This window comes from Alligator mississippiensis, chromosome 1, assembly GCF_030867095.1.
Source record: "Alligator mississippiensis isolate rAllMis1 chromosome 1, rAllMis1, whole genome shotgun sequence".
Lineage (NCBI taxonomy): Eukaryota > Metazoa > Chordata > Crocodylia > Alligatoridae > Alligator > Alligator mississippiensis.
This window is the reverse complement of record NC_081824.1, coordinates 298,241,104-298,268,913: the sequence shown is the minus strand read 5'-3', so window position 1 is coordinate 298,268,913 and position 27,810 is coordinate 298,241,104. Positions and strand designations below refer to the sequence as shown.

General features: G+C 41.1%; 1 protein-coding gene across 1 annotated transcript in view; it reads right to left on the bottom strand.

Annotated features, from left to right (window-relative positions):
- The window catches only part of BACE2 (beta-secretase 2), an 80,553-nt gene that overhangs the window by 34,078 nt on the left and 18,665 nt on the right, over nucleotides 1-27,810 (bottom strand). Inside the window, exon 2 of the mRNA XM_019476326.2 lies at nucleotides 9,242-9,330. Coding sequence (XP_019331871.1) covers nucleotides 9,242-9,330 — 89 coding nt within the window. The remainder of the gene's footprint in view (nucleotides 1-9,241; nucleotides 9,331-27,810) is intronic.

Sequence of the window (27,810 nt, the reverse complement as noted above, 5' to 3'; positions counted from 1 at the left end):
AAAAAACTCTAGCAGGTTGGTGAGATAGGGTTTCCCTTTACAAAAACCATGTTGACTCTTCCTCAGAAGATCATATTTGTTCATGTGGCTCTTGATTTAATTCTTTATTATAGGATTCTACCAATTTCAGGGGTGGAAATGAGACTCACTGGGTGTTTCTACATGTTCATTAATGCGCTATAATTATGGTGCAATAAGTTTAGTATCTATAATGACAGGTACTAGCAATAGGCCATAAATCAGCACCACAGCACATTAGGACAGATGCACTTTTTTGTGACACTACTGCACATTAGATCTACTGTGCATTAGCATTAGCAGTAGAATTGGTCTTCCTCACATTAAACGCTACTGAGCAGTAGAATTAGTTTTCTGCACATTAAGTGTCTGGTGTAGACATGCCCACTGATCTGTAGTTTCCACTTGAAGATGAGTTTTATGTTGGCAACCTATGAGTCCTCTGGCACAGGGGCTATTTGTAACAACAGGTTACATGCTAGTCCCACAATTCTGCAATTTCACCTTTGCATTCCTTAAGAATTCTCAGGTGAATGCCATCTAGTCGTAGTGACTTCTTAGTATTTAATTTATTGATTTGTTCTAAAACTTCTTCTGTTGTCATTTCAACATGGTTCAACTCTTCAGACTTATCTACTAGGAAGGACTGATCTGGCATGGGAATCTCCCTTTTTTTTTTTTTTTTTTTTTTTTTTTACAGTAAACACTGATGCAAACAATTTGTTTAGCTTCTCTGCTGTTTTCTTATCATCCCAGAGCTCAACTTTTACTTCCTGGTCTTCTAATGGTCACACCAGTTCTCTACCTGGCTTCCCACTTCTGATGTGTTTTTAAAAGTTTTTATTATTAATTTTAGCATCTTTTGCTTGACACTTTTTCAAATCCTGTTTTGGCCAGTCCTCTTTTGCTTTTATACTTGGAATGCCAGAGTTTGTCAGTTTTCCTGTTTTCCTCATCTGTGTATGCCTTCCATTTTTTGAAAGATGTCTTTTTGCTTCTAATGGCCTCTTTAACTATGCTATTAAACCATTCAAGGGTTTTATTGGTCCACTTGGTACTCTCTTTGATTTATGATATAAACATTTCTTGAGTGTCTAATACAGTATTTTTAAAGATCTTCCAAGCTACCAGCAAGTTATTTACATTTTTGACTGCTCCTTTAAACTTCTTTCCAATTAAATTTCCTCATTTTTGTGTAATTTCTCTTCCTAAAGTTTGATATCAGTGCAGTGAACTTTTTTTTAGCTTACTCCCTCCTGCTAGATTGTCAAATGTGATTATGTTATGGTCACTATTACCGAGTGGCTCACCAGCAGATCTCTTTTGAACCAGGTCCTGTGTGTTACTTAAGATTAGGTGTAGAATTGCTTCTCCTTCTGTGGGTTCCAAGATAAGCTGTTCTAGAAAGAAGTCATTTATCACATCCAGAAATTTTATTAACACATCTTGCCCTGGCGAAGTGTTTATCTGGTCTATGTGAGGACAGTACTATAGTATATTCTTTTTAATCGAGTACAAAATTTCTAGCCACCTGATTTCTATGTTAGTTTCCTTTCTCGTAAGTTCTTTATACTGTTACTGTCCATACTATCCTTAACATACAGTGCCACTCCTTTCAGCAACATAAAATAGTCTGACAAAATGCAAACAAGTACATAAATACGAAGTACTCTATATGCCTGTTTAGGCTCCAAGCTTGCAACATGTAGCAAGTAGATGGACAGGCTGTCTCCCATGCTCTATGGGATTTGGACCTTAGCCGGTAAGCTTGCACAACGTCTGGAAAGCACCTAGCACAATTGGTGCTATTGTTCTGTTTATGAAACGAATACAGATAAAGAACACAAGCAAGAACAACCTGTTTTACTGAACAAAAATAATTTCTGTTTGGCTTCAACCAAAACTGAAAGTAAATTGTGATTTCATTGAAGTCAGAATTGTCTACTACCCTGCAGATCTAAAATATAGACCTTAATATATAATTTGTCATTCTTCCTTTGAGAGCATGGGATGGGATAAACAGTTCCACTGCTGGAGTGCTATAGGGATGCCTGTCCAGTACTTAACTTGGCCATGATCCATCTGTGAATCCCCTCCATAATCTCCACTCTCCCCTACTATTCCCCCGCCATAAAATAATGCAGGATCCTGTTAAGGCCTTATATTTTCCATTGCACCAGATCAATGTCTAAAGAAGCTCAATAACAAGAGATAAGAATGATAGAGCGAGAAACAGACTCAACAAAAATTTGTTTCTACATCTCCCGAACACAAAGATCTCAAGATTCCAAGGCGACTGCGTAGCTGCCAGCTCCTCCATCAGTGCAAACAAAAGGGATCCAAAACAAAACAGCAAGATTCATTGCAAGTCTATGCTAGGGTATAAGTTAACATTTAACTAAATTAACTAAGGTAAAAGTCTAATTTAGGAGTGTTCTTGGGAAAAAAATTACAATTAGTCAAAATACAATATTTAACCTGTGAACTGCACGCATGAGTAAACCAATACAGAAACAGTGGAAAGGCAGAGTGTTTACTTCTGCCTGCTATTATGTATTTTTAGTACTATGTCAAGCGATATTACTGCCCCATAGTTTTAGACATCCTTTAATGGAGAGTTCAAATTTGCCTGCCATGTTCAAGGGATGATCAAACACATATCACAGTGGAAACTAGTTTTATGACAATAGGCTTGGCTAATAAAATCAAGCTGTTAGAGACTGCTTAAAGGAGAAATCCAGATGGATTTTCCATGTTACCAAACATTTTTTTTTTTTTTTAAATAATCCTTGGTTTTTAAAATAAGGTTAGGTTAAGAGTATCTCCTCCAGGAATTCACCTGCCAGGGACCTTGTATGGAGGACAGCAAGTGTTTGCAGTCACTTCCTTGGGTGCTATAGACAGCATATTAGGAAAGAAAGGATACTTTCAGGCCCTTTGCCTTTCCACTGGCTAGAGCAGGCTTGTCCAACATGCAGCCCACCAAGGCATTTTCTGAGGCCCGAGGTGCTGCGACAGGAAATGAAAGTAAACACGGTTTACTTTCATTCCCACACCTTGTCCCTCCCCCAGCCCCTCAGCAGCTTCCTAATAGCTGCTGAAGGGCTGGGGAAGGGACAAGGTTCCCACATGCACCGTCAGCTTGACGTTGCCAACGCAGTATGTGTAGGAAGAGGAGTAGCCATGTGCCACTCGGGACAGGATGAGCCCAGCCAGAGCAGCAGGGGCTCAGCTGCACTTTCCCCCTGCCTGCGCCGGTCAGTCCTGAGTGGCACATGGCTCTGCTACCGCCTCTGCTGGCTGGTGCCAACCTGGGCGGGTCTGTCCCATCCGGAGTAGCATGCAGCTAAAGCCAGATTCCCACGTGCTGCTGGGGACGAGGGGAGGCCGGCCAGGTCAGCACCAGCCAGCAGAAACAGCGGCAGAGCCATGTGCCGCTCGGGACTGACCGGTGCAGGCAGGGGGAAAATGCAGCTGAGCCCCTACCGCTCCGGCTGGGCTTGTCCTGTCCCGAGTGGCACATGGCCCTGCCGCCGCTTCTGCTGGCCAGTGCAGACCCAGCTGGGCTCCTCCCATGCCCAGCACCACATGGGAAGCCGGCTTCAGCTGCATGCTACTCTGGATGGGACAGACCCGCCTGGGTCAGCACTGGCCAGGAAAAGCGGCATGCAGCTGAAGCCAGCTTCCTGCGTGCTGCTGGGGATGGGAGGAGCCCGGCTGGGTCTGCACCAGCCGACAGAAGCGGCAGCGGAGCCATGTGCCTCTCAGGATGGGATGAGCCAGGTCAGAGCGACGGGCTCAGCTACATTTTCCCCCTGCCAGCACTGGTCAGTCCCAAGCAGTGCACGGCTTCACTGCCGTTTCTGCTGGCCAGTGCCGACCTGGCCTGCCTCCTCCCGTCCCCAGCAGCATGTGGGAAGCCAGCTTCAGCTGCATGCTGCTTTTTCTGGATGGTGCTGACCCGGCTAGGCCTATTCCATCTGGGCAGCATGTGGCTGAAGCTGGCTTCCCATGTGCTGCTGGGGATGCCCGGCTGGGTCGGCACTGGTCAGCAGAAGCGGCAGTGGAGCTTCCTGCCTTTTGGGACTAGCTGGCGCAGGTAGGGGGAAAGTGCAGCAGCATGTGGGGAAGCCGCCACTTGATAGGGACAGGACGGGCTGGCCAGGCCACACCAGGGGGGGAAGTGGTGGCTGAGCCCTTTGCAGCTGTGCTGTATGCTCCTTTAAGACTGAACAATATGCTCAAGAATAGAGCACAAATGATCTGGGCTCCAACGTAAATTTGGAGCAGGTAAACATCTTTGTAAAAATACTGTCTGGTGTTTGGATTGTGTTTGCTTCTGTTTCTCTTTGTGCGGGATTGGGGGTTCAACTTGTTACTACTTGTTAAAGATTTGTTACTAACAAGTTATTAATTCAATAAAAGTAAATCTTCTTGAAGATTATTCTTAAAAATACCCATATTTTGTTGCTTTAATTTTCACTCTGGCTGATATCTTTTCCATGTTTGATCTATTGACTTGCATTATGCTTCTTTCATTCATTGAGAAGTGAGTAGAAGCGAAAGTGTTCATTTTAGTCAAGTGTTTGGTATTATTTCATTGTTGCTTTTATATTGTTTTTTATTTTGGATTTTAAACCACATTTCCAGACCCGTTTCATTGTCACTTCTTGCAACTTCACTGGTGTCAAAGGTCACGTGACATCACTTCCTGATGTGATACCACTTCCTGTGTGGACTTTGAATATGACTCACCAGCCCACTGGGTGATAAAAAGTTCATTATCTGGCCCCACATTCAAAAAGGTTGCACACCCCTGGGCTAGAGCAAGGGGAAAAGTTAGGCCAGCTCATTGGGTCTGACCTCCCCGCTTAATATTTAAGCTTGCTGAGGCCTCTTCCAAGTCTTGTTGCTCTGAATATCTGTCTTCCCTCCCTTCAGTTGTAACAATGTGCTTCGTTTTTTCTAATGCTGAGAGTCAGATGTGCGTGATGAATTCAACTCTTGTATGATTGCTAATTGCAAAAGGTAACCAAAATGTAAGAATACAGGAAGCTCCAAAGAATGCTTGTATTTGAAAGGAAGGAGGTAGATAGTATTCACACTCAACCTTCAGATGACATTACACTGTCTTTGTGTCCTCCCTTAGGCGCACAGACTTGCTTGGAGGCATGTTACACAGCCTCCACCATACCCTTCCTCTTTAACATGGAGAAGAAAGAAGAGGTCAGGGTTAGACTGAGGAAGGTCTTTCCTAAGTGGTTTAGTTATATAAATAATACTAATCATTTTAACCCATGATTGAAGTAATTATACGTTGGGCAAGAAAGTTTTTTCCTTTCTTTGGGGGTGAGGTGGGTGGGGGTGGAAAAAGGCAGCCATGTTTCCATTAATAAAAGTGGCCTGCTGTTTAAATCCATCTCACTTGTCTATCACTCATTCACCTGCCTAAGCAACGATGATATAATCTGAAATGCACTGTTAAAAATCCTTGTACTTCAAGTAAATTATTTATGGAAAAGTAGCCCATTATGTTCACTAATAAATAAATAAATGTGTGTGTGTGTGTGTGCACATACATATATACATACACACATGGAGAACATGTGTGCACGTGTACACACACACACACACACACACACACAGAGCTACTTTTCCATAAAGACAGACAGACTTTAAATGGTATGAGAAATGAAGTTCCCAGGTTCCCACCCTTCTGCCCCTCCCCCCTTTAAAGGCATAATTAGTTCACTTGCAAAATACTCAAGTGGTTTCTACCCCATTAAACAGAGGAAATTCCTACTACCCCACTTCAAGATTGCTGAAGCAGAACTTGATGAACAACAAATACAGTAAGCTAATACCAGCTGAATTTTTCAAAACTGAGACTACCAAATTACCTCAATCCCTGCCCTGCCATCACGTGATACACAATTCTCAACCAGGGTTCTGCCAGATCATGAGATGGGAAGAGATAAGCAAGGTGTCAGGAAATAAGCAGATAAGCGCAGGCTCTGGGTAGTCTCTGCCCGGATGATACCCCAATCCTTATTGCCAGGCCCCTCTGCAAAAACATAAACACTATAAACTATTAATTAGTTTTTTAAATTGGGTGCCACACAATTCAAAAATTGAGGGAGGGGTGCCTCTAGTTCAAAAAGGTTGAAAACCACTGTTTTAGGTGGTATGGAGAATGTCAGCAGTTTAATACTCAAAGTGCTCAAATATCAGATTGCAAAGTTTTGCTTGTTTTATAGCTAAATAGACTCATAGACAGGCATCAGATCTCTATGAAGGCAAAAAGAAAAAAACAAATTGCAAAGAACAGTTTCTCAAAGAATTGTTTTTCTAGAACACTCACAGAGGTCAGGCTTATAAAACCAATAATTCCGCGCTGTTTTCCTCAAGACTCCATAGCAAGACAATTTTCTTGTCCACATAAAAACAAACTGAAGTCAAGACCTCTCACACACTGCTTAGCATTTTGATCATTTGAGTTAAATAAAAAGAAAAAATAGCACCCCAGGGCATTCAGAACCGAGATACTAACACTGAACTAAGATCCTAACAGTACTCCACTTTAACAGTTGCATAAAAATGTAACAAAATAAAATAAGTACTAATGCGTTCTGGAGATGTGGGGAGCATTTTATAACTTTGCTGCTGAAATGTGCATTAATGTTGTTTAATAGAGGTAAAATAACCTGGAAGAAAAATGCTGGTGTTGAAGCACATCAAATATTTGTTTCATTTTGAAAAAAAAAACAACAAAATGGTAGCCTCATTCAAGTCCACAAAAGTTTTGTCATTGATTCCAGTGGAGCCAGGAGTCTATCAAGAGTATGTTTATTTGAAGTCTGAAGTATAAGGGTCCTACATATGAATGTCCAACATGGTTATAATATAAACATTTATGCTGCATTATGAAGTTCTTGTATATTTGTACTGATACATTTTTGTTTCTCTCTACAGCCTTTTCAGTGACACTTCCCTTTTGTTGCTACTACCTGCCAAAAGTTAAGGAGAGCATACACAAAACACAGATACATGACTGCAAACTTCTGGTGCTGCGTGGCATTTCCTAGGGATCATTTCTGTTCATTAACTGGACCTGACATAATGGAGCCATGTTCCTACAAATACTAGAAGTTGCTAGGAAATGGGAGCAAAGCTGGGAAGTGTTGGCTGATGGCCACAATGTCTCCATAATTAGTCCCCAGACAACATCCTCTGAAAAAGAGTCCTTTCACTACATTAGTCCATATGTAGAGGAAGTCCCCACTTCTCAGTTCTTTCTTTCAGACCAGGAAAGGCACTGAATGAAGCTCCTCTTCTCTTGTTAGGCCACCTGGGGATGGGTACAGGGACACCCCATACTATCCAAAAAGAGTGGTTTACTGGGAGAATCTTCTCCCAAGCCTCCATGTTAGGGAATCACAAGGACTGAGGAACTCCCTTCTAGCACTAGGACTGAGGAACTCCCTTCTAGCACTACATGGCACTTCCCAAACTCCATGCACGGGGTCTCTAGGAGGAACGTTCCTGCCTCTTTCTCTGTTTCTAACCTTTGAGCTTTAGAATGATCAGCCATGCATCCTCTCAGTACCCACCAAACCCAGTGGTCCAGAAAGTCTCCACAAGTCCAAGCTGTGAAGCTCACAACCCTTTCCTAAGAAGTTGTTATCCTGTTCTTATACTGCAACTCTTATTACATTTTTGGTGTACTTTCCATGTTCTGCTAGTCAATATAATGGACATAGCACAACATGTCCATTCTCCTCCCAGTATGAAGCTTACAAAAGCCCAACCAGTCTATCAAGGCTGACAGGAAGGCTGGGACTGCCTCCCTCTCCCTCCCCTTGGCACTGCGCTGAATGCTCAGATGAATGGTATCTTCCACTATTTAGTTTTGCTCCACAGCAGATTTCAGTAGGAAACTTTGTCCCCCTGATTTCACTGCTCACCCTACTCAAAGCCCAAAACCTCTGCACGAGATGTCACAAAGGAGCAAATCCAGTCACAAGGTTTGTTGTTCCTTTAGTAGATTTTTTGGGCTCCCCCAAATGCCTTATTTTTGGGGTTTCTGAGGAATCTCTTGTCCAACTGGTTTTACACCTACCAGAAAGTTTCCTTACTTTACCCAAAATCTAACCTACCAAAATTTGAGGATTTTGTAGTTGGTGTGTGCACATATGTACAGGGGTGGGGGATTTATAATGGAAACTCAATTGCTGAGCAATTACTGTCACTACATAACACATCCTAATACTACTCAGATTAAGCATTATTTCATAGAAAATGCAGCATATACAATTGGCATGTAGGACTCTATACTTTTAAGTATTCCAGGAATAGCTTTCAAAGGCAAATGCTGGATTCTTCAGATGGGTTTTATTTCTGGAATAAGCCAAGCAAAATCTCCATTAAGGCTGCTGAATATAGAGTAGTCTTACAAACTATCACATCTGGCGTAGAAGTGCAGCTTTCCCCTCAATGTACAGTGCATTTTACGGGGAAAAAATAGCCCAAATAAAGCAAAAATTACACATCTGACATGTATGAAGAGGTATCAGGGATGGCAAGCATCTTCCTTTCTCTCAATCAAAGCAGTTTGGGCAATGTTCTTGCAGTTCAGTTAAAGATGGGTACAGCTACACCTTCTTTCAGTATTTCAGGTAAGCTACTGCATCGAGGGAAAAACAAAATACTAATAGCAAAATGTGACAATGACCGAGCTTATTTCTCAAAAAAGCTTATGGTGGTGCTATATTTGGTGACTAGATGTTCCAGCAAGTCATGCCATATTGAACATTTTTTGACAAAATGCAAAGTAAAAAAAAAATCAAATTTTTCCAGCAGTTTTTATGCATCATTTCACTTCAACTTTCAGAATTTTTTTCAGGTTTTGCTCTGATAAGAATTCACTGAAACCTGTAGATCTTTGCAAAAATATTTTATAATCAGCTGAATCAGGAAAAAGAAAGATTTTGTCCAAAAAATTTTCATTGGATCCTAATTAGCCCTTTATTCTAATCAGCCCATTAAGGGAAGTAAAATACTGCTCAGCCTGGAGAATGGTTGGTAAAACTCTGACCCTCAAGAAGGAATGGCACATACCACAACCAACTACCAGTTGTCACAGGATCCTGTCCACTTGCTTTGCATTGTGGTTTTTGTACAGTGGCACTCAACCCTGCTCAAAGTGTGAGGAAAAGACACTTACTTCTCGGTATTGAAGTACGATGTAACATCAGGATTTGGAGCACCCGCAACTGCAAAATTACTGCTTCCAGTGTCAACCAGAATGTTCAACTGCAGAAAACAGAAAAGAAAGGTGAGGGGTTGCTTTCTTACTTGATAAATCCTTGAATCAAACACACAAGTGCCATCTTCAGTTTATAAACAGGTGAACATTGGTTTGGTGAATACATACAACTACAGTATTTGCACAAAATACTGCTGTTCGCAAAGACATGAGACACGCTGTTATGGCCTTTCAGGTTGGCTCATTAATGAGAATTCATTAAAGAATTTCACTGCAAAGTAAAGGTAGGAAGAAGAGACCTGAAATACTGATATTCATGTAGAGAACACATTCAGTACTTTCCTTAAATTGCTTATATTAGCCAGGTCCATTATAAACAGTTGACTTTCTTCTAGGTAGCTTTCTGTGTGTAGCTTGCTGTGTGTAGAGATACCCTTTGGTATTGTACCAATTGCTCTACAATAGCAGGTAGAAGCTCTAGTCACTGTACAAAGATGAAGGGCAGGTAAGCTTCAGGATTTCATAAGATCTGTTGTTTTTTCTGCAGCTTCTCCACTCTATGAAACACTTCTGAATTTGACTTTTCATGTTACTCCTTGGTTCCTACTAAACTAAATTCTATGGAAAAAAAAGTCAATTGGACTTTTTGAATGCTTGAAGTTCAAGTTAAACACGTGTGATTCTTTCAAGGATGAGGGTTTATGGAATTAAATAAATCAATACATGAATAATATACAAATACATGAATACTGAGGCCTGAACATTTCCATTACGAATTCAGTCAATATAAACTGGAAAAATGTCCAACCACTTAGTGTGTTTAACACAGCAGATGTGGTAGTTGCAGGATTTTTATCCTGGGGGACCAATGGGAGCCTCAGCAGAAACATGAGCTTCCTCATGACTTGGAAGGTATAATAATATATCACTGATCATCCCAGGCCGTAGAAAAACATGACTGTGCTCCTTATATCTGAATGGGATGACAAGACTATTTTTTAAAAACAAAGCGATGGGATGGGGAAGACAAACTGGAAGTAGCTACTAGACTAACAGTGAAAATGCTAGGAAATGTTTGGGAAAAACCTGAGAAAATCTGAGAAACCTGAGAAAATCTGGAAAACCTGAAATGTTTGCCAGATTAGAAAAGGCAGAGGAGAAGAAATAGAAATAAAAGATGGAAGATAGAAGAACATTAGGACAAAGGAAAAAAACAAAGCTTGACTTTTGGTGAAGATATTCTGGCCCTACACACAGTAAACAGTTTAACAGAATCAAAAACACTCAACCCTCTCTCCCATCCCTTCCCCTCAAAAAAAAAAAAAAAAGAAAAGAAAAATTGCAAAGGTGACTCCCACAGATCTTCATAAAAAAGCCAAACTTGCATTAAGAATTTCTCTCAAGCATTTTTATTGGGAAGTAAAAAAACACCTGTTTAAAAATAAATAATTTTAGTCATAGCCTTCAGTTAACTGCAGAACACACTGTATGGTACTAAGCAGCTTGACAGATAGAGCACTGACAAGCAGTCTCTGGGATGGTCCTCTGAATTGCCTGCCAATAGTCAGAAGGTCTAATTCTAAGTATATTAACCCCATCAGGTTTGTTTGTTTTTTTCAAAGGGTCCTGTTTTTTTAGTGTTTAGTAAGGGTGCACTAATAAAGGTTTTCTTGGCTGATACCGACAGATGATTATTAGCCAACCATATGAGCCAATGCTGGTCTGATAACCGATTTACTGACATAAATAAATCTTCTTTTTGGGTGCATACCAGCAGCCCCAAGTCACATGTATCAGCAACCTGGCACTTAAAAATAGTGGCAGGGGGCACTTTAACTAATGCTTGTTGAGCTTTATTTAATTCAAGTACCACCACTACCATTTTTAAGCACAGGGATGCTTTTAAAGTAGAGCCGAGCTGAGTGGGGTGAAGGTGGATGGAGGCTGCCTGCTGTGGGCTCTGGGATCTCCACCCTGCTGCCTTTGCCTTGGAAGCCCCATATCACATCTCCTGCCTGCTTAGCAGAGGAAGGCACAACTCGCAACTTCCACTACTACTACATGGGCAGGGAGTGCGGGGCCAGCAGGAGGCTCCCGAGGGAAAGGCAGCAGAGTGGAGAGCCGTCCCACCCATACCCCCTGGATGAGCTGCCCGTGGCTCCATCCCACTCTCTGCCCCATGTCCATGTACCACCTTGGCTGGGCAGCTCCCCCAGCCCCAGCCCCACTCCCTCCCTCACTGTGGGGGCCTTGATCTGCCCCCTGCCCCTTCCCTTCCATAGACTTACCTGCAGGGAGCTGCTCTCCATGCTGCCTGGCTGTATTTCTGGCTACATGCATGCATGTGGCTGCACACATGCACATGGTACCCCTTGTGTCTCACTCCAGGCAGCAGGACCCCTTGCAGGTTAGAATGCTGTCTTTCTGCAAGGGGAAACCTGCCATTTCCCAAGGGAACCCAGGCATCAGAGGGTCCCGGCCCCATGGGGGAAGAGGGAACCCAAGTGTCCAAAGCCCTGGCCAGAAGGCATAATTATTGGTAAATATTATTGGTTACAACAGAAAAAAAAGAAGCCGATAACTGAGAACGTCATTTCTCCTTTTATCGGTGCCAATCTGATAGGCAACTGACACCTCTAGCCGTTAGAGTTCACTTTCAAAGCTTACTCTACAACCATGAAGGCCAGAAACATATTTTTTTCAAAAATAGCTGAAATACATTTACTTCATTGCAGGAACTGGGTGGGGCTTTAGGTAAAACTACAGCGCAACTCTCCATGAAATCATGAGTTGACAACTTTGTATCCTTCACAGAATCAGAGTTGGAAAGCACTGCAAGGGTCTAACACCCTACTCAAAAATGCAGGATGTGTAATTTCTGTACGATTCCAGATGAATGACAATCTGGCCTCTTCTTGGAAGCTTCTAATGAAAATGTCACAAATTCCCTAGGAAGTTTGTTCCTTACTGTTCTTATAGTAACAAAGACTTGCTTTTGATACTTTATTTAAATCTGCCTCGTTGCAGACAGATTTAAATCTGTTGCTTCATGTCCCATTCTCCAGGACGAGGTTGTCCTCCCTCTTCTATGTAGCAGCCTTTCAAACAGTTGGAAATGTTCCTTTAATCTTTGTCCAACTTAAACATAACTAGTTCTCTTAACCTTTCCTTGTACAACTTGTGTTCCTACACCCTTTTAGCATTTTTGTTGCTTGCTTCTGAATCCTCTCTAGTTTTTCCACATCATCCTTTGATTGCAGGGCCCAAACTGCAAGTGGTACCCTAGCTGAGGTCTAAGCATTGCTGAGTAAAATAGTACCATCACCTCCTGTGTCTTGCATGCTACATTCCTGTTAACACAGCCAAAAATTGTGCTTTTGTCTGACAACTGTATGGCACTGTTGGCTCACATGGAGTTTGACCCACCAAAGCCTCCAGATGCATCTCAGGAATGCTACTGCCAAGCCAAACATTGCCGTTTCTGCTTTTGTGCATGTAATTATCCTCCCCTATGTAACATGTCACATTTGCCCTTTTCAAATCCATCCAAAGTTTGTCAAGAACTCCGATATGCTCTTTACTTACAGTGATCTGCTGCCTTTTGCCTCTTTTGTATTAGTTTCTTTAGCTATTTGGTCAGTTTAATTGTTAGATGGCAAAGCAAAGCAGTTATTGAGCGACTCTGCCTTCTTTGTGGCTTCCGCTAATAGATCTGTAGGATCATTCACAGTTCCCTTGGTCTTATTCCATCTGACATTTAAATTGAATCATCTTCAACATCCGTTTCCAGTGGTGTATCATTTTTGCCTTTCCTTTCCCGATTTTGTCCTTGAACATCTTTGCAGCTCCTTGGTATGCATCTTTAGTGACTTGCCCATCTTACTTCTGACCATATTTCTCTTGCTTTGAGGTAAGCAAGAAGTTCTTGTATAGACAAATCACTCCTGAAGTTCTTCCTACCACACTGAAATAGCTTCTTGTTGAACCTTCAATTTTATGTTCCTAAGAAACTGTCAGGCTTCCTGAACCCCACTATGCTTCAATCGGTCTACCCATGGGACCTTCCACGCTATGTCTGATTTGATTGAAATCTGCCCTTTTGATGTTCAATATTCCTCCTTTGCTAATTTTGTGCCTTTTTATTTTTTTTTAATCACAAACTTTATTATACTATAATCACTTCCTTCCAAGAGTCTTATCCCCTTCACATCTGCAAGCAATTTTTCTTCCTTTGTCAGGAGAAGAAAGAAAGATCAACCTGTTGGTTGCTTCCTCAACTTTCTGGAAAAGTAAAGTTGTGTTCTACACATTAAGAGCTTACTGGATATTCTGTGCTTTGCTGTATTATTCTTTAAGGAGATAATCAGAAAGTCCATTCCCTATGTGGAATTAATTTCAACAATAGCATGAAAAGTTACAATGAAGTATCTACATTTTTCTTCTCTGCGGAAACAATAAGTATGTTTATAAAAAGGCTATAGCACTTTGGAAGCAACAAATGTTGCCTCACTGGGGTGCCCTATGGCTTTAATTAATTAGCATTTCTAAAGCAGTTGGCGATTTTTGACTGAGTGATGGGCACTATATAAATAGTACAAACTGTATGTAGGTGTTGCCTTGACATTAGTAAAATACATGACACTGCACACGGAGGAGGACTTTGTGGTATTTGTGATTTATTTAAAAGCACGCATGAAAGATATTTTAAAACACCAGAAAGGCTAGCATCACAGAATTCACGAATCCCTGAAAAAGGGCAAATTTACTGCCCACTACTGAGAAAGACAGCATTTACAATGTCTGGTACTCAAAAGAAAAAAAAACTTCCATAAAACTACAAAGAACAGTAAAGCACATGAGTGCAGCCCACTCTGGTATAACCAGTATTCACATGACAAATAGCTATTCAAGCTGACATTCCATATCTATATGCTTATGTATATCTAGACACAGACAGCCAAGACAGACACAGATCTGTTATAATCCTCACAACAGTACTAATAACTAGTGAATTATCTGGGGATGGGTTTAAATTACCAACACTCTTTTTTAAGGTTTGAATTCCTATTATTCCCCTTACATCTCAACATTTAAAAAGTCCTTTCACATCAATATAATAGAGGCCTCCTTGTTGGCCAACTCAGACATGCAGAGTAGGTCTACCAGGAAAAGTATTACACAATTATAGGCTAAATACAGCCAGTCAAAAAGCTGAAGGCTGAACTGATTCAGTCTTTGCAGGTTAGTTTAAGCTGCATAGATTGAATCGATAAGCAAATGAACAGACATTCACTTTTGATTCTGGAAATGCAGCCACATGCCCGTACTGGCCCAGGCCAGAACCCAGCAGGCGCTAAAACACACCTCCCTGCTGGGCTGCAGCAAAAAGCTTGGACCAAAGCTAGCTGCCCACACTGTGAAGTGGGGGAGGGGAGAATTTGTAGGGGAGATGCAAAGCTCCCAGGGATTCTGGGGGACTGTGAGTTACTTGAACGTGGAAGGGATCTGGGACAAAAGTTCAATAACTGATTTAGGTTAAATCAGTTTAAGTCTGATACTACACCCATCCAGGTTTATCTTAAACTGGTTTTGGTTATTTTGAAAGCAGTTTATATGCACTGAACTTTTGTTGTGTTACAGATTTGAACCAATTTCTGACCACTTACACCATTTTATGTGTAATTTCTGTCCCTAGCCATAGTGATCACTTCCTGTTGTTTGGGCCCCACTATCCAATGACCATGAAGCTTTGTCAGGAAGTGTCAGAGCAAGTTAAAGTTTTTGAGAAAGCCAAGATCAGAGCAACACAGTACAGCGGTACAAAGAAAAATTACAGGTTACCAAGACTGCCTAAGGAATACTGACTGATCAGGTGGAAAACATTTTTTAATAAATAAAAGGTTTGTGTCCTTTTAGTTTTTGATGTATAAAGGAAAGCCTGAAGGGATTTTTTATTGTTTTTTTCCAAGTTCAATTTCAGGCTTTTAGATATTAAGCAGCATCCAAAAAGGTACAAGCCTAGTTTTGACTCTGAAGGTCACCTTTAAATAGAGCTGTAGAACATACAATGCATGTTTATAGAGACACTTAGGCCTGCTTCCTATGCATATAACAATGGCAATTTTGACTAAATTAAGAATATCTAAACCAATGGCTGGCAATTTTGCCAGGCAAAATTTGAATGTGAATAGTTTTATTATTTCTTCCCTACACCAAGACTAGATGCTGTTTTTGGTATAAAATGAAATTAAGTTGTATTAGAAAGAGAAAATTAAAATCCTAAATTTACCTAAAGCTGCAAAAGTGGACCATGTTATATTTTTTTGTGAAGAGATGGAAAAAATCCCTATATACCATGCATTTTTATAGTGTGTATATCGATCTATTCTAAAGTGACCAAGACACTAAAAAAAAAATGCAATGATTTAATTTTGATGGGAAATCAAATTCACTGTCAATACTTTGTTTCAGTGGTTTGTTAATACTTTGTTTCAATAGCCCCTCCAATCTTCCAGTACTTGGGTGGGACCCAACATCAAGTAACATTTTCTGTATACTATCCTGCTTCAATAGTTTAATACAAGACTTAAAAGGGGATCTTTAACAGTCAATTTAAAGGCAATGTTTAACAGTCTATTTAAACAGCTAAATAAACCAATAAAAAGATTCCTGCTAATATTGATCTGTCATCTTTTCCTTTTGAAAAAACATTATTCATCTGTGGTTTTCAGCCTTGTCCCACTCATTTGCGAAAACAAGTGCTGTCACTACTATGTCACTATTGATAGGGGTTATCTACACTTCGTAGCTGCTAAACATAAAGCTATCAACTACCCCATCTGGAAGCCACATTCTCCCAGTTACTCAATTTCAAGCTTCCTATTTTTAGGAGTGATTGAGAAGACACTCATCCCCATTTTCATTGTGTGCTGACATAAATGGCATCCTACAGGATGCCTGTTATTTGCCTGGGTCCTTGCCTTCCTTTACAGCCCCCAAGATCACCATAAATTTATTAAACAATCTCTTCTTTCAATTTAGACTGAAGTTAGCTGGCCAGTTTCCACTCTCCACCCGCTGGAGTTCTCAGTAACTTCTAGTATGAATAAAAGGTTAACGTGCCCTCTCCACTTCTTGTTGAAAACAGCCTTGGTTTAACAAAACATATTTTTGGTCAAGTCCCAGGGACAGAAACCTCTCTCTCTGCTGCTCCTGTTTCTGACACTAGGTTAATGTAAATCACAGGCAAAGCAGTGTTCCCCTCTGAAGGCCAGCAAGCTCTTAATTTACGATCTAAGTGAAGATAAAGTATTTGTAGTTTTCATCACGTTCCCTATGACATCACATTCCCTTCAAATACAACTGCTAGCTCATGAGGAGAAAACTACAAAAGGCTTTATCTTCACTAAGATTTTAATTCTAATCAAAGGTATGCTTTTAACTCAAGTGGAGAGAGAGACAGATAGACAGAGACACAGACCTCCTTCAGGGAATAGGACAGCTACAGTCTCATGCTGTTTAAAACCTTGTTCTTCCTTGCTTTCATGATCCCCCTCTCCTATTTTACATGCTTCAGGTAAAGGTTTGTATTCCTGCTGTATTTAATGGAGGGTGTTGCCAGCCTTGGCCATTTTCAACTCAATTGCCCAAAGCAAGAAGCACTTCAGTAAATCAGAGCAGTTTGATGTATATGCATTCATTTAATGGATAAGCATCTATCTGAGCAAATCCTTTGCTTGTGCCAAGACTTGGATGAGATGACCTTCCATGTTCGTCACTGTATGAACCACTAAAAATCTACCACACAACATGTAACATTTGATCTTACTTTACCTTCTTTCTTAAATTTTGTTCTACCCATCTGTAATAAATGCTATTAAAAGTAATTTGCTGAATAGCATATTTGAGAAGCAAAAACTGCTAGGTTTCTAGTTAGAGATTAGCAGCTAGAAATCGTTTGGATAACACTTCTCACTCTCTTTTTTTCTTTAAAGCTGTTTAATAGATAGGAAAATTAGTAGCCAAGTTAAATACTGCCTTGTTTAATGCAATGACTTCTAATGACATTATCAACCCATCTGGTAAGAATTGCTTGCAATCATCATACAAAATGGGAAATGCACTCTAGAAACTATATGCTGTTTGACCAGCCGTTACGTGCTATTACTGGCCTAGATTGTTCATCAGGTTCTTTCAGCTTTTCATTTATGGAAGTGAATGAATATTGGCTTTTTAAAGAAACAGAAAAACAGAGTACAGTAATTCTGTTATCTGAAATCAGATAATATTTACAGTCAGATTTCTTAAGGAAAAAAGTTTAAGACTTACTGTAGAATTTATGTCTTTAATTTAAAGAGTTAAAGGAAGGTTTGAGAGTATGCTTGGTGTGGAGGATCAGAGATGCATGAAAACCAAGAACGTGACCACAGGAAAACACGCTGCATGTAGAATGGAAGATATCTGTAAATAGCAGCAAAGTCTACTGCAATTTATTTATAGGCAAACAAGACCTAAATAAGGGTTAGTGTAACATCCAGCTAAAAATGTAACAAACCCAGCATTGGGGGGAAAAAAAACAACAACAAAAAAACAGTTTTTCTTCATTTCAGGGTGTTCCTCAGTGGGATCTGCAAAGTCATATGATTCTGCTGTACCCAGGAAAGGAATCCATGGAACACATCTCATCTGTTTCATTTCTGGATAAGTCACCCCACCCAGCACTACAAAACTCCCTCTGCAGTCCTGACTTAGGTCTTATCTACATTACAAAGTTTTGCCAGCATAGCACATCTGCTATGGGCATGAAAAGACCATGCCTTCTTGATGACAGAGCTACATCAAAAAATCCATGGCACAGATGCAGCTATACCAACCGAAGAATTAAGCCAACAAGTGTGCTTGTGTTGTTCAGTGAAATGGCATAGATGGGTTAGCAGAAAAAAACCTGTCTACTGGCATATGCTGGATCTCTGCTAAGGAAGTCTGTCAGCATTGCTGTGCCAGCACAGCTTCAGCATTGGAAGCTTTGTAACAGAGACAAGCCTTAAGACTAAGGACAGACATTCAAAAAGCCTGAGCCTGAAATGATTCAATCTTTGCAGGTTAGTTTAACTCAGAAAGCTTGAACTGATTTGGAGGTGGATAGACATTTCCTTTTCATTCCAGAAATGCAGGCACCTGCCTGAGTGGCTCAGGCTAGAAGCCAGGGGGGGTGCTAGAGCAGCCTTCCCTTCCCTTCCCTTCCCCAGGGCTGAGCTGAGGGGACCTGGCCAGGCCCCAGCAAGGAACTGTGACTAGGGAGGGTTCCCCTTCCCCTCCTCTACCCCAATGATAACAGAGAATTTATCAGCTCTGGTATTATCAGCATTTAATATCCTGTTAGAAAACAAAGCCTTGCCCATTACAAGCTCGTCTTAAACAGCCTTTTCCAAAGGAAGGAATGCAGGGACATTACCAACTGAGCTGTTGATTACCTCCAAAAAGCCCTAATCAGACACTGTCCTATCTGCTTTACACAGTATTAGCTAGTATACCATGTACTAGCGGTCCATGCTGTGGGACAGAGAAGGAAGGGATCTCTGCTTAAGCAGCATGGTGAGAGTGTGGGGAGGGGGACACAGGGAAGCCAGCAGGCCCTGCTGTGCCTGCAGTTCTCTGCCAGAGATGCAGCTAGGGAGCAGAAGGGAAGGTTCACCCTTGCTGGGGAGCGCAGAGCCCCATCCAGCCCAGATAGCATGCCAGGATGCTGCGGGTGTCTGGTTTATCTTAAACCAGCAAGGTTTGCATAAACCAGTTTGATCCAAATCAGTTAAGTCGGATACTACATTCAACCAGGTTTATCTCAAACTGGTTTCAGCCATTTTCAGTTGGTTTATACGCACTGAACATCTGTTCTGTTACAGGTTTAAACCAGTTTCTGATCACTTAAACTGCTTTATATGTAAAGTCTGTCCCTAGCCTAAATGTTCTCTCCACATAAACAACTAGACTAACATAGAAAACTGTTTTATGGTAGCTGGCAGAGAGGACAGGAGGAAGGCCAGGACAGAATTTCATGGAGGTTACTAGCAAGAAGGTGGGGTAGGTTGGCACCTAAAAGACTAAGATGGCAGCCTACTTCATCAGATGCTATGAAAGGACTTTGCGGAGAGCAGGAGTACTGAATAGAAAGGAATAAGATAATGTAAATACAAAGGAGTAGCCAGCTTGTCCCCACAGCCATAGAAACTCCTAGAAATTAATAATTTCCTGATGTGGTTTGTTAAAAGGGTGGTGCAACACATTCCACAAGTGTGTCAATGTTTGGTTAGGATGTAGAGCTGTGCGTCTGTCTACATTGTTATATGAGATAGCAGGTAAGCAAACCAATATGTCCAGGAGAAAGACTGCAATATGCTAAGTGAGGGCTGACAACTCCAGCATAATTCAAGTGATTCTATGGGAATAATTGCACAGTAGAATATTTTGGGTAATGGTTTAATGTAAGAGACACCTCATGGCAGCACTTTCATTTTTACTAAGACCCTACTGTTTATTGGTAGCAAGATTCTGAAGCATGCAGGACATCATCAACATTTAAATTAAGATTCAATTGCAATGAACTAGCAGTAAACCCACAAGCTGCCATCTTGTATCTCCAAGTGTCCTTTCCAGTGCCACAACGGCTAGGGTCTGTACCCCAGACAACAGTGGCTGGCCTGGCAGCAGGAGCTATTCTTGTGTCCCCTGTAAGTGGGTGCCCAGGGCTAGTGCCCTGGTGGCCAACTGCTCATTACACTACTGATTCTTTGGTTTATTGTGTATATTCCATTGACTTTAATAGTGATTTCACCTCATACATTTTACCCTGCCCATTCCCCTTCCCCATGCCCCAAAAGTACAAGCCTTCACACCTGTACAAGTCCTGAGGGAAGTCAGTGAAGCTCTGCCCAGCACTTGAGTATCATTATGGACCTCATAGCAGGACTAAGAGCTATGTTCATTTGCCTCCAAAGTGATAATCACTTGCCTTTGTTTAAGAAGAGTGTTCATAGCATGAACTGTGCTTTGCTATAGTTGATTTTCACTTAAGAAAAAAATCCACCAAAATGATTATTGTTTTGAGGCATATACTTGGTAAACCAAATGGTAAACAGAAATATGAGCAACCGACTGGGGAACTAAAGAAAGCTTAAAAAAAAACTTATATAGGAAATGCTGCATTACATACCATCATTTTGACAATAAGGAAAAACTATTACAATTTTAAAGACAAAAAGAACACAGCCAATCAATTCTGGTAACAAAGCAAAATATCCTTTCTTCATTGTTGTGCTTTCCTTTTGACCAATTCCTTCGGTTGTCTGAACATTAACATTCTTTCCACACATGCCATCTCATGTGGTATCCAATTTTTCTAGCTAAAATTTATTCTTGGTGTCCACATACATCCCATATCCCATCCATCTTATTCATGCTGTATGAACATGCTTCATTGCTGAAGATGAGTTATTCCTTGTTTATTTTAGAGGTATATAGAAAAAAAATAACCTAGCAACTTCATCTCAATTCCTTCTCATAGCACATTCTTCTTCAGTACTATGTAGTTTTAAAAGCTGGTGCTAGATCTCTCTCCTGAGTCATGGCACTCTAGCTATTCTTTCTAAGCCCAAGAATAATTTAATTTAGAAACATTTGTTTTTAAAGTGACCTTAGAGAGAACCAAAACACTCATTTTTGCAGGAACCAGTCTTTGTGATTCAAGAATCCTCTCTCTAGCTGAGCAGAGGCTCTGATTCTACAAACCCTTGTGTCTGAAGCTAAAGAAACAGCCGCTGTGGAGTACCTCTGGCTTCACAAGTTAAACTATTACAGGTGCAGTATCTCTGTCACATTCCACTCTGTGAACATCTTCCCTGGCTTGCTCAAGAGCGTAGGCTGCTAGCATCTATTTGAAACTGAACTGTAGATTTTGAAGATGTAAAGTAATTATTTTTAAAGGAAAGGCCCCCAGCAAGACTCAAAATGCTGCTATTAGTGTAAGTGGCACTATTTTAAAATTGTGTTGATCTGATCAGAAGTTATTCCTACTTCTCTGTACACAGCCATATACACATTGGAAAAGTTGCTCCGAGCTGCTGTGTGTACAATGACACTAGTCTAGTTGTCTTCATCATAACCAGCCATGCATGCCTGCATTTTGTGGCCTAATAACTTGTCCTCGTTAGCAGTGATTAAGGATTTGAATTTTAAATATTAGAAGCCCTTTTTAAAAAATCCTGCATAGGTTTAAATAACTTGAGATCTATAACATACCTGCAAACATAAAGATACTTTTCCAAAGAAGGATGAACTGCCACATGTACATACAAATGATAACATTTATTTTAATCAAACAAAAAAAATGGACTTTTAAATTCCATGCTTACCCCTTTAAGGCTTACAATATTTGGCACGTGATTAAAAGCCTAGTTTTGAAGGGCTTTACATAAGATTTTATTTAATTAAATAAGTTCCTTTTCCTCACGGCAGCGGCAAAAAGTTTGAAAGCTAGAAACAAACAAAACACCAAAACCAAAACTCTGGCTGCAAAACCTCATAAGATTTTCCAGCCAATTTCAGGATTCTAAATACTTGTTGTTAGCAATACCACAATTACTGGAACTGATCCTCCGTTGATCATTCACCAGGATAGTGAAAAAGCCTGAGGCTGAACTGATTCAGTCTTTGCAGGTTAGTCTAAACTGCAGAGATTAAACTGAGAAATAACTGGACACACATTTACTTTTGATTCAGGAAATGCCTGAAGTGCCTCAGGCCAGAAGCCAGGGGGCACTAGAGCATGGCTCTCTGGTGTGTAGTCAGCATGGGTTGTGTGTTTGCTTCCTCTTCCTGCTGCCCCTGAGGTCTCTAGGATTTGCAGTCCAGAATCAGAGCAGCAGGACTCTGCAAGGTTGCTCTTCACTTCCTTTTATTGCTTCCAGGTGCCTCTGGGATTTGTAGTCCACAGTTGCAACCAGCAGTAAGTTTGAGCAGGGGAAGGGGTATTTAATTCCTATCCCTGGCCCCAGACCCCAGCAGGGGTTTGCCTGGGGGGTGAGGGGGGTAGTCCTTGCCTCCTCCCCCTCCCCTCCAAGCCTTTTCTGCTGGAGCAGGTAGCATAGCCCAGACCAGGGCTGGAAAGCATGCTGGGAGACTGATTTAATTTGAACCAGTAAGGGGTCTGGTTTCATAAACCAGTTTGAGCCAAATCAGTTAAGCCTGATACTACATTCAACCAGGTCTGTCTTAAAGCAGTTTCAGCCATTTTGAAACTGGTTTATACGCACTGAGCTTCTGTTGTGTTACAGGTTTAAATCAGTTTCTGATTACTTAAACCAGTTTGTGTGTAACTTCTGTCCCTAGAGTATAAATATTGCTGAAATCAGTGGGAGCTTCATGTGAGCAAGGAATGCAGTAAGAGTCCTACTTTACTCTGAAATATAATTATTTGGCACACCACATAGTGCCATGCAAATACTGGATTATTTTGGTGAGGTAGGTATTAGAAGAAAGATGTTAGGTCAAACAAAACATGTTATTCAACCCCAAATTATTCCTTTCTGGGGGGGTTTCAATTTTAACATTTAATTTTAGTAATCTGTCTTTTGAAAAGCAACACACTTTGTCTCATTTTGATTTCTTATTCTGTACTTTTAGACAAATTCCAAGTTTGCTGAGTTGTTTTAGTCAGCTTGAATTTACATTTTTTGGAAAAAAAATTAAACTGTAAAAATTTCAGTCAGCTCTAATGTTTAAATTTGCATGTATATTCTGTTAGCACCAAGCGACTTACACAGAATACTCACAAAAATTTTTGAATTTGCTTCCTACCCCCCATCTTCCCATTACTGTCCTATTTTAAAAAAATAAGTAGAGAAGAAAAGTATCTGGTTGTGTGCCATTCAGAAATGAAAAAAGTGGTTTAATATATCAAAATGAGATAAGTATGCATAAAAGTGCATTATAGTCTGTTATTTTGTTAAAAATTACATGTAGTTCAGAATTTCAATCTTCTGACATTTCTGCACTCCAAAATTAGCTTCTAATTTATTTTGTCAAGTCACCTTCTTTTCAGTTCCATTGTTCATTAGAATCACCAAGGAGCTTCTCTCCAAAATAACTCACATTTTCAGTTTGTGCCTATTCTCTACCTAGCTTCAGAAGTCACCCCGTGTAACGGAAGTTCACCTTGAAATGGGAAATCAATTCCTAATCTTTGAAATCAATAAGAACCAACTCATTTTTTTTATACTGAAAGAGAAAAAGATGTTCCTAACTTAACTCCAACATGCTCAAGATAAGTCAGTCTAAAAACCTCTCCATGGTATGCCTTTCCAAGCACTGAGTTATTTCCCCACATTTGCACCAGTATTTGGAAATAGAGTGAATAAAGGACAGCATTTCAAACTTCAAAGTGCAAATCAGTAATTTCAAGCAAAGAAGACCTTTCAAATTGCTTTCCAGGGATGAAGAAGAAAGAGTTCTCCCAGCTTGAAAGAATTGATGTTGCACTTGGCCTCCCTTCTGTCAAAAACACTAGGGCCCAACCATTTTTCATGCAGTGGGCAGAACCAAAAGCCATCTCTCAGGAAAGCATCAACCTCATTCCAGAATTCCCAAATGTGCCCTACTTAAGAGCCATGCAAGCAGCTTCCCCTTGGTCTAAACTCTGTTTTCCAAACGAGAATTGCACTGCTCTGGGCCAATTCTATATTATTTACTAGTCTCAAATATAAAAGCTGCTCTCTTGAACTTCTAAGCAAGCTTGAAAGCAGCTGTGCAACGAGAGAGAGCGAGAGAGACGCCACTGGATGAGTTCAAACGAGTTCAAGGAATTGAAATGAGAAACACATTTTGAAAAAAAAATAGAGCATTCAGCAACAATCTGAATGCTCAAAAAGAAAAAAACCCAAGGTAAATAAAAATTAGACTTTCCCCCTTCTGTCTCTCAAGGACTTGGTTTTGGAGGCAAAGACTTTCAAAAATCAGTTCAAAACCACAGCATGGAGAAATGAAAAATGAAAGGCAAGTGGGAACATTCCTAGCCTATCAGACTAAATTATTCTTCTCAGAATAGCCTGTTCTCTGGCTGCAGAGGAAAAGCAGGCCAGTTCATTAGAAAATTGTTCTATCTGTACTTACTGGCTTTGTTTTTAGCAAGGTGTTTAAATAGAGCACGACTTAAAATAGGATGCTGAGCACTTGCATAGCACTTTTTATGTGCCTTGCTGAAGTGTTTTAGAGGCATGGATAGACTGGGTAACTACTTTACAGAGGGAAGAAAAACATGTCAGAGGAGTAAAGTAATGACACCCAAATCATTTAAGGCAGTGGACAAAAGGGCACTACAACCTACCCTTCTAAACTTTCTTTGAGGGGTTGGGAAACTGTGCTACATTTAGCAAATGTGAGGCAGTGGTATTAACAAACATGTATATACTGAGATCTTGGCTTTTTGTTGGGGCCAGTAATTTCCTCTAGCCCCAAAATGCTACCTAGTTTATAGCCCAATAGACTAATAACATGTCAAGGTTGAATGAAGCCCAAAAGACTTAAGTTGGACTTTGTATGACACATACTTGAGCTCTGAAATCAGGTGTTCCAAAGGGCAGGTAAACACATTACCTCTGATCCTTGGAGAACTGATCATATGAGAGAGCTCAAATCAAAAATCTTTCCGATTTTTGTGACTCCTTTTGTGAGATGTGATTACAGAACTGTACTGTTATGCTTTTCCTTTTGCATTATGAGTTGCTTTTTGGTATGTTACGTATCTTAAAAACATGAAATTATGTAGTGTTCTTCAAGTGTCATAAGACAATGTGATGATGAAACTCTATGGGGTTTTCTAATCAAGAATGCAGCCTAAGCAGTCATTAGGAATGTGCGTCCCAGTCCTCCTAACATATTTATAGTACTAGAAAGTTACAGTGTGAGAAATTTTACCACCAGAACCTTCAGAAACAGGAGCCTATAAGTGGTTTAGCAAGTCAAGTTGGAAGCCCACCTGAGCCTCAAAATCCATTGGCATGCTTTAACATTGCTAATCCAGTTTCTGTAGCCAACACCACAAGATGGGATGATGCGACTAGCATCATATCTGGGCCATCTGACTTTCCAGCATGAATGATCAGGTACCCATTCATAGCTGGATCAGTTGGGGGCAGCCTTCAGGCGTGATCCAAACTGAATTCAACCTCTGTAGCTGTAGCAAGATGTTTTAACCACCATGCCACTGCACCTCATGAATTAGCAGGCACATGGGGAAAAACAAAAAAACAAACACCACACAGCAGGAAACTCAGCACAGAATAAGGCAATGTTTTATGTACTAGTTATTTCTAACAGTTTTATAAATAATATTAAAAGGGGCAGCTTTGATAAAATATGCAAAAGATGTGAATTTTATAAGTTCACACTCCACTCTTCCCCCTATCACTTGTCAGTACACATACAGGTTGTGGATCCAGTAGCTTTGGAAAATTAACTGGCTTCTCTTCTGGCTCATGCATCAACACCGCCAACCAAGTTCCACCATAAACTTTTACCACTAGGAAAAGTATGTAGTCTCACAGCGGGAGAGCGTTATTTTCAGATACCAAGTTGAGTTTGTAGGGTTAGAATTTAGAAAGGTGACCTTTTGATTTTCAAACTGAAGAACTTCACTGTAAGAGTCCTTGTAACAATACACAGGGACATTTTCTGCAGTTTTCCCTCTCCCCTGCAGAGTGTAATTCCACTGTAGCCTGTGCACAGAACTAGCCTACAAGATGAAAACCACCATGTGATGACAGTACCCTTGGTCTTCATCAGTTTATTTACTGATTTGGTCATTTTTGCTTCCTGCAACTCCTGAGAAGCAGCACATCATTGTGTAATATTTGCAAAGTTCTAGACTGTGAGCTCTGCAGTGATTCACTAACCAGACACAAGAACAATAATCTAAAATAGCTTGCTTTATAAACCCAAGCAAGAAGGTTTAGTAGGGTTCACAAAGAACCATCTGAAAGTTAAGAAGCAAAACTATAACAAAAAATTCTTACATAAAAATATATATTATTCTAATTCTTTCCTTCTAAGACAACCCTGATGGCACATATAGCATACACCATATACTCAGATTACTGAGTCAGTTAAAACTACCCAAATATCTACACACAAGGAGCATTGGGGAAAGTGGGGGAGGGAGGCTTAAATTAAAGAACCCAGAGCATCTTGTGTATCAGTATCCCCACACTGAAAAATGGCAGTGGGGGCACTTTAACTAAAGCTCATCAAATCAGCCTTAGTTAAAGCACCCCCGCCATCATTTTTCAGCACGGGGACACCAATATAGGAGACGCTGAAGTTGCTGGAGTGCAGTAATTACCATGCTCCAGCAGGCTCAATTAATTGAGCCTGCTTGGACACTCTGTAATTACAGAGTATCGGAGCAGCCTTGCTGCATGTGTAAAGGCACCAGAGGGTTCTGAAAGTTTGGTTAACACATCAGCAGTGTCTAAGACAGCTGGGATAGGCATGCCAGACACTGCTTACACCCACTAGTCCACAAGAAAAAGCCTGTTCTATCCACAGACAGGAAGAGCAACAATCACGAGGACAATGATTCTCAACCAATGTGCTGTTGCACCTTGGGTTACCTTGAGGTCCTTTCAAGGGTGTTACGGGGTATCATGTACTGTTAGGTGTGCAAACATGATTTACAAGATAAACTCAAAAACTGAAAATAAGAATTCATAGTATTAAAAAATATTCTTTGCAACAGAACAGCTGCTTTTATTTTTCTGTACAGGCAGTCCTCGAATTACGATGCTTCAAGTTACAATGAACGTCACTTACAACGTTTATAAATTAACACCCTGTTTTGATGTTCCAATGTGGGTTTCAACTTTACGATGGTCGATACAGTTGCGTCCAGCTGGTAAATCTGTTGTGGTGGAAGGAGAGGGGGAAGGGAAGGGACGTGGGGGGCAGAACAAGGCCCCCCTTGTGAAGGAGGGGCAGGGGATGTGGCAAGCACAGCCCAGCTGGGGCCAGGCCGACACAGGACTGAGCTGCAGCTCATTGGCGGGGCACGGAAAGGAAAGGAGGGGGGCCCTGCTGCTGCTTGTCTGGAGGTTCCTGCCGCTGCACCCGCCACTTGCCCGGAAGGGCATGGGGGGGAGGTGCCCCCAGATCTGCGCAGGGCGGGGTTGGCTGGGGCTGCACGAGGCTGCACTCCAGGCAAGTGGCAGGGACTATGGTGAATTTCGGGTGGCTGCAGCCCCCACATAGCCCCCACCCCGCCACCCGTTCTGTTGTAATCTGGGTGCACACACTTCCCCTGTGCCCTGACGCTGCTCACCCAGCCAGTGAGGGTGGGCGTAGGATGAAGCTGCGGTTCATCCGGGGGGCATGGGGAGGGCAGGGCAGCTCCTGTCAGTGCACCACTTTTCTGAAGGCAGCTCAGTAGCTCTGTCCAGTGCCTGCCCCGTCTCAGCTGGATGAGCAGCAGGAGGACGTAGCCC